Source organism: Sminthopsis crassicaudata, chromosome 2 (assembly GCF_048593235.1).
Source record: "Sminthopsis crassicaudata isolate SCR6 chromosome 2, ASM4859323v1, whole genome shotgun sequence".
In the NCBI taxonomy this organism is placed as follows: Eukaryota; Metazoa; Chordata; class Mammalia; order Dasyuromorphia; family Dasyuridae; genus Sminthopsis; species Sminthopsis crassicaudata.
Window position 1 is genome coordinate 26937978 of NC_133618.1, and position 7500 is coordinate 26945477.

General features: G+C 53.9%; 2 protein-coding genes across 2 annotated transcripts in view; one reads left to right on the forward strand and one right to left on the reverse strand.

The window, feature by feature from the left end:
• The window catches only part of DYSF (dysferlin), a 233162-nt gene that overhangs the window by 186612 nt on the left and 39050 nt on the right, over nt 1-7500 (forward strand).
• Nucleotides 3922-7500, reverse strand: part of LOC141554021 (uncharacterized) — a 4230-nt gene continuing 651 nt past the window's right edge. Inside the window, exons 2-3 of the mRNA XM_074285533.1 lie at nt 7198-7358; nt 3922-7084 (exon numbers count right to left, since the gene is read on the reverse strand). Of these exons, the coding sequence (XP_074141634.1) occupies nt 6399-7084; nt 7198-7358 (847 nt within the window). The 3' untranslated portion in view covers nt 3922-6398. The remainder of the gene's footprint in view (nt 7085-7197; nt 7359-7500) is intronic.

Below are 7500 nucleotides of genomic sequence, written 5' to 3' on the forward strand. Positions count from 1 at the left end.
TCTGTCCAGATTCTTGCCGTCAATACGGTGAATAGAAGAATAGCCATGAGGTATAGAATTAAGATGGGGCAGCGGTTTAGGTTGGCGACTGCCCGAGCAACTTCTGCCATACCAAGGCTACAGAGTCAGGACTCTAATCCTGTTCCTGACCCTCACTACCTGGGTGACTAAAGACAAATGACTTCATCTCCCTCAGCCTCAGTTTACTCATCTGCTCAATGGGGATGAAACACCTATCTGAGCTCAAACAAGACAACATATAAAGGAGCTCTGTGAACCTTAAAGGCTATATAAAGAGCAGCTTTTATTCTCATTGTCACCTGGAGCATCTGGGAAAGTTTGCCATAATTTTCAGCTTGCTCAATCTTTTCTCCCCCTCCCTCTGCCTTAGTTTTTCACATCTTTTAAGTGGAGGCGTTGGAATATCTCACCCTGCTGGCTGTTAAGCTAAGATCCAGCCCCTGCCTCTGGCCTGGTGAGCTCTCTGTCCAGCAGGGTTTGCTCTCGGTCTGCATCACCCTGAAACTATCCCCTGGCCCCGGCCCCTGACAGGGCTATTTTGGGTCCTGCTGGCCTAGGTAACCAGCATCACGGAGACAGAGGGTCAGGACCCAGAGGACCCTGGGAATGTCTCCAATTCCCGTCTCCACCCCTTTCTGACAGGAGTAGCCCGGCCCCCCCTAGGGAGTGGGTTGGGTGCAGGGAGTGGCAGTGCCTTTCCTTAATTGCCCCTGGGGTAGCCTGGAACTTTTGACTGTCTGGCAGACCCAGACTGGGCCTCCCTTCCACAGTGGAAAGCTAGGAGGGCAGTGGAAGCAGCAGTTTCTCAGCCCAAAATGTGGGCAGCTGGGAGGCTCAGAGGGCAGGGTTCTGAAGAAGGTCCCAGACCCTCTCCCAGACACTTAGCACTCACTGAAAAATGAGATTAAATGATTTATTGTTATAGTGAGACAGGAGATCCCAGACTCTCTCCCAGACACTTACCACTCACTCTGGAAAATGAGATTAAATGAGATACTGTTACATTGAGACAGGGAGATATTACAATGCTTGGTTTGCCCGGCTCCAGGTTCCCCTGCCTCAGGGTCCCGAATACCCCCCCTCTCACAGTCCAAGCCTCATTCTAACTAGGGACCCCAAGCTTCTAGATGAAACGGCAGTTTTGAGGCTGCCCTCGTGCTGCTTAACCCCCAGGACTTGTTGAAGATTGGAAGGTTCAGGGGGTTGTGAGTTTGACCCACTGGGTCGCTGGTGGTCCAGCCCAGAGCCTGGCGCATGGGAAGCACTCAGTGAGTCCTTATTGACCGAAGGATCAAGGCTGTGCTTCAGGGGACTGAAGAACTAATGAATTTGGTCTGACCAGACATGAAAAAAGTTGGCGCCGTGAATGACGCTCATGAGGGAATTCTCCTCTGTCTGGGCAGAGTCAGAGAATTCAAGGTGGGAAGGGCAGGGTTCTTTCCTCCCTTTCCTCCGTGCTGTCAAGGAGGGTCTTCCGAAACTCCCATAACCTACTCTTGTTCTATCCTTTAAATTAACCCTCTAGGAACTCTTCCTGAGAGAAGCCAAGCTCCTTGGTTCTGACCTCTCAGGGGCCATGAGGTTGTGAAGGGCTTTAAAACCCAAATAGGATTTATATTTGACTTTGAGGAGAATAGGGAGCCACTGAGTTTGAGTAGGGTATAGTGTGTGTGTGTGTGTGTGTGTGTGTGTGTGTGTGTGTGTGTGTGTGTGTAGACCTGTGTTCTGGGAGAATCACCGTGGTCACCGTGGCTGATGGGCCAGAGTATCGGGGAGACTCGAGGCAGACCAACCATTGTCAATAATGTAGTTGTGGGCGGGCCTCTGCCAGCTTGTCCACTGTTAGTGTAACAGGGGTGCCCAGGATAGTTTGGAAGAAGGGACCAATCTGTAACCAAGCCAATGTAGTAACCATTATCTCTGGAAATATAACTGATGGCAATAATATTATAGTGGGATAACAAAATTATGATTTCGCTCATCCAACATCTTTATGACTTCCCATATTCTCTCTCCCTTTCCTGCCCTCTTCTTCCCTATATCATTTCCCCCGTCTTAAGCTCCGTGAGGACACTTTTGTATCCCCGTCCCTTAGCACCGAGTGTGGCGCACCTGGAGCACTGAGTAAATTCCCTCCCTCCCTCCCGGATTGGGGATTGGATGTAGGGAGGAAGGAACTCCAGCTGTGCCCCAGCTCTGTGTTTGCTGCCTGTGTGACTTTGGGCCTGAGCTTCCTCCTGTAGAAGATGGGAAGATGTACTGAATGACTGAGGATCCTTCCAGCTCTGCAAGCTGGCAATCCTATGATTACCTAGGGTGTGTGTTCCCCGTCTAGTCTCTCCTCCTCATCTCTCCTCCTCCTCCTTGACTTCCCTGCATGTCCCCGTGCTTTCTGACACAGGGTAACTGAAAAAGCTCAGCCAGGTTATTTTGCTCCTTTTCCAAAGCTCCGAGCCAAAAAAAGCTGGAAACCTTGGCCCGAGTGAGGTTTTTGGCCTGTGGGGAAGGGGAGGGTGGGGATGTGTGCATCTCAATTCCCCTGGCCTCCCTGCCCTACTCCATGACAACATATGGCGGAGAAGGAGACAGGAACGGTGATGACAGCATCCATTTTTCCTTCCTCTCACTCACACCCAACCCTGGTTTCTCACATGGGATAGAATGTCATCATTTGCCGTGGATGTCAGGATGCAGGGGAATGTGATGGAGAGAGGGGCAGATGTGCTTCTGGACCATGTCCTTGAACTATGATGCACGGGGCAAAATGACTGCCTGTAGGGCTCAGGGAGTACTGGTGACACCCTCTTTTGTACCATTGTTGTCTCTATCGTGGTATTAGTCATTATCATCATCATCATCACTCTTTCCATCAAAACCATCATCCAAATTGCCAGTCAGTTTAGCTAAAACCCCCAATAACTGTGCGAATCACCCTCACTGTTACCATGACCACCAGTATTCCATCATCTCCACCACCTAGAAGGCATACCTTCTTTTACCTCTTTTTATCCTACATGTCATTGTCCACCATTGCCATCCCTGCCACTGCCATCTCCACCATTGTCACCATCACCACTGCCATACCCCCGCCGCCACTGTGACGACCATCACTGCTCTCGCCGCCATTGCTACTGCTGTCATTGTGTTCAGCTCCCCTGCTATGATCACTTCCATGTCCATGGTTATAATCATTGCCATCAGCCACATCTCTGCTACCAGAGGCTTTCTCCAGAATGTGCCACAGCTGGCATTTCTCTTACCGAGATCTTTCTGAACCCGGCCAGATGCTTTAAGAGAAGAACAATTGACTTGGACTTTAACCCTCTTCTCAAATCTATCAATGGACCAACTGAGCACTTATTGAGCACCTGCTGCATATTCCTCTCTGCAAAGGGCTGTGAAGGAAACAAGGGAGGGGCATCTTGATTATCTTGAAGTATTTCCCAGTCTGGGTGTCTCACGAAATAGCCAGAAACAGTTAAGTTCAGCTACACTGTCAAGGAGCTATGACTGTGAGCTGGAATAACTGGACAACGCTTAACGGAAGGAAGCCATAGAGAAGGTTCCCAGGCTAAAAGGGATAGAGAAATGATTCTCAGAAATGTATTTGTTATTTCCAAGGTCAAAAATACCCCTGTCTCCTTAAAGGGCAGCATCGCTGAGGGGACAGAGCACTGGATTCAAATCCTGGCCCTGGCATTTTTTCCCTGGTGACGTGGGACAAGCCAGTTCACTTTGGGCATCAGTTTCCAGAGCTGTTAAAGAGTGTGTCAATGGAGTGGAATAAAGACAGATTATCACATTTTCAGATGCCACAGAATCGGAAAGGAGTGCTGACAGAAAGGGCAGGATCCCCAAAGCTTTTCAGAAGAGAGCACCTGAGCTAAATGGAAGGTCAGATTTACAAGGGAAAGATGTCAAGGTTTTTATTTGGGTTATTTGAAATCAATTTCACAAAATGGAGGGAGACATCAGTAAGAACTTGGGATTTGAGTGAATGGCAAGCTCAGCAAACTGGTCAACAAGTATTTTTCATGTGCCTGCTACAGACCAGGCACTGCTTTAGGCTTTTTAAGGATACAATAGAAAGAACGGAGCAATCCTTGCTCAGTGTGAAAGTGAACAAGCCGACAGGAGCTTGGGCCACGCTGACGGAGGTCTCATATCCAGGAAGATGGTCTTGGCGCCCAGGGCACCGGAGTGCCTCCCACTGGGGGCTGCTCAGACCACATCTGGGACACTGCGTCCACCTCTGGGAGCCATAAAACACTGATGAGCTGCAGTCATCCAGGATGGGGAAGGAACTTGAGTCCCTGCCATCTGGGGAGCTGTCAAAGCGCCGGGCAGAAGCGCACATGCTTGCTGGGATCCCTCTGCTTTCCCTGCCCACTGTGCCATCTGCTTTCTAGACTCAGCTCCAGAAGGCATCTCGGTTTGGATCGAGGACCGGAGAATATTTCTAGATCAGGGAGAGTGAACGATTCCCGTCCCATCTTTAATCCCCAGTATTCTTTATGTCAGCACATGCTCACATCAGACGCCACGCCATCTCACTTGGGGGTAATGGCAACATTGCCCGATTTCCTAATGGCTGTCTGGTTCTGGAGTGACCTGGAAGAGTCAGACTGTTTGTTCACTAACTTATTTAACGTTATCCGGATTTTGGCTGGATCTTTCTGAAAGGACTCCATGGGTGAGCGCCATTAATTCACTGTGACAAGGACCTGTGCCGGCACTTTGATCATTAATACCTGTAGAATAGTTTTATCTCCAATTCTTTAATAGAAAAACTTTGATCAAGTAAATTGGGGATTGACCCAGTTTTGCTGTTTCCTCCGGGTTGGGTTGGTTTGTTTTCCTTCTCTGTTCTTGATATATCTGTATAAGATTGGAAACTTGTGAAGGAAGGGACAGTGGAGAGTGGAGCTCCTGAAAGGAGAATATGGCTGATATTAGACCCACGGAGAAGGACACAGAGACAGAGACAGAAAGAGAAGAGAGACAGAGAGACAAGCAATAGGGACAGAGACAGAGTTCCGGACCATGTTGCCTGTCCCTCTGGCGGCCTGGAACGGTGGGAAAGGGCTAGTCATGGCGCAAAGGAGCTGGGTTCAAATCTCGCCTCTGACATTGGGCTACAGATTTTTCATTTGTTGTTAACGGGGTGGTTTCCAGGACTCCTCCCAGGTCTAGATCCAGCGGGAGACCCGGGCGCACCACTGAATTCGGCTGCCTCAGTTTCCCTACATGTGAATCGAGGAGGTTGGGCCCTGGAGGCCCCTCCCGCTCTGGGACTGCCATCCTCCCTGTGATGGATTGGATGACGGATGAAACGTGCCCCCTCCCGCCGTCGTGGAGACCCAGCCAGAGTCTTCGGTCTGGGTGTCCTTGGAACGTTCGGAGCCTCGGTGGTCTCCCGGTGACAGTGGGGGGAGGGCGGTGCCCCGGGCCGTTAGTGCAGGCCCGCAGGCCTGGGGTGGGGCCGCCCCGCAGCACCCCCAGCGCCCGATAGATGCAGTGGGCCGGTGGCTCCAGTGCGGCTGCGCGCCCCCAGATCCCCTGCACACCCGGGGCGGGAATCCGGCGGAGCCAGAGGGAGGAAGCAGAAGCGGGATGAAGGGGAGGCTGGGGGGGAGGGGGGGCTTTTTTACTCCGGAACTGTTCTCAGCAATTGGGGAGCCGCAGGGTTAACAAAGGCAATCTTGACCTGCCCTGGGGAGCTTCTGTTCTATTGCATGGCGCCTAGGGGGCTGCCCGTTTGGGTGGGGTTGGCCCAAGCTCCCTGCCCGTAGGGGTCCCTCCGGCGTCCCAGCCAGAAGGGGGGGAGGGCGACTGTCTCTAGTTCTCCACGGTGGGGGCCAATCGCCTCTCGCCCCTGCGGGGGGAGCGGGGCCCCTCCAAGGGCTCTCCGGACAGCTCCCGGTGGGACTGCGCAGGCGCTGCTCCTCAGGTCCGGTCCCTTCCTGAGTCCCAAACGGGAACGTGTAATTTCGGAGCCGCCCGTGTGGGCCGGGCTGTGTTTAGTTCTATTTCTTTCCTTCCCCCCCAATACCCCCCCTCCGTTCGGTGACCTTCGCCGCCTGCCTCCCGCCTTTCTTAAAAAAGGAAAGCCCCACAGAGTCCGGGGGGCGGCTCTGTGGTCACGGCTGGAAGGGAGCAGACCTCCGGCCTCCGGCAGCCACGACCCCTGACGGTACCGGCCAGGAGCTCATACCTCTGGCCCCTCCGACCCCGTGGCCGCCGAGCCCTGGGGCGTTGGACGGGCCGGCCACGTGTCCTCGTCCGGAAAGTGCTCCTAGGAGCCCTCCCCCATCCGGATCGGAGCTCCTGGGGAGCTTGGCCCCCCCAACCCCCTGCCCAGGCTCCAACCCCCACATTCACTTTTCGAGCTCCCCAGCCCCGCCCCGGCCTCCCACCTCTAAGCGGCCTGGGGGGCTTAGAGACGGTTTTAACTGTAAGCCTGGAGTTGGGAAGTGCCGGAAGAGCGGAAGCGGACCGGAAGGTCCGGATTCAGATCCTGTGAGGGAGACAGGGGTTGGGGCCCCCCCACCACGTGGCCGAGTTCCTCCAGCCTCCCGTGGGGGGTCTCCCCACCGGTGTCCTCTCCCTTTGGGGACGAATGTCGCGAGGCTTGTCTCCCTCCTTTCTTCCGCCTCCCGGGAGCCCCGCCCCCCCATTGACGTGTTTGGGGCCGAGAGCGCCCTTGGCCCTTTTCCCTTGGCCCTGGATCCGCAGCTTTCCACATGGGGGCTCCGTTCCCGGGTCCAGAACATCCCGTGGGGAGGGGGGGGGCGGCAGCCTGCAGTGGGGGGGGCGCTCCCTGCCCCGGGGTGTTTCTGTCCATGAATCAGCTCAAGGCGGTTCACTTCGAAGCCGGATGGGAAGCGAGTGCGCCAAAGGGCCCGAAGACTTCCTCTGAGATCCCTCTCAGGTTCTTCATCCCTGAGGCCCAGCTCTAGGTCCTCCGAACCGAGGGACAGCTGGGAGGGGGTGTCCGCGGGAGTCGGTGCGAATCCTGCCTCAGACACTTGCGGGGGCCCAGAATCTGCCTCAGTTTCCCCATCTGTAAAACGAGGAACAATCTCACTGGTTTGTGGTGAGGATCAAACAAGGTCATGTGTACGAAGTGCTTTGCAAGCCCTAAGCGGTTTTGTCAGGGCGCCATTATTATATTACCGGACGAACGAACCAGTGAGCTGAAGCTCCCGAACTGGAGCGGTGGCCGGAGGTGCAGAGCGCGGCTGGGCCTGGAGTTCAGAGCTGACCTTCGAACTATCTGTGCGCCTCTGGGGGTCTGCCTCAGTTTCCCACCCATAAAATGGGGATAAGAATACCACCTGGGATTGTTTTGAGGATCACAAGCTTAGCACAGTTCCGGCACATAGTAGGCGCTTACTAAATGCTTCCTTTAAGTCAGTCAGTCAGCCAGACTAGAGTATTTACTACCTGCCCGGCTGGCTGAGTTAGAAGGGCGGCCCA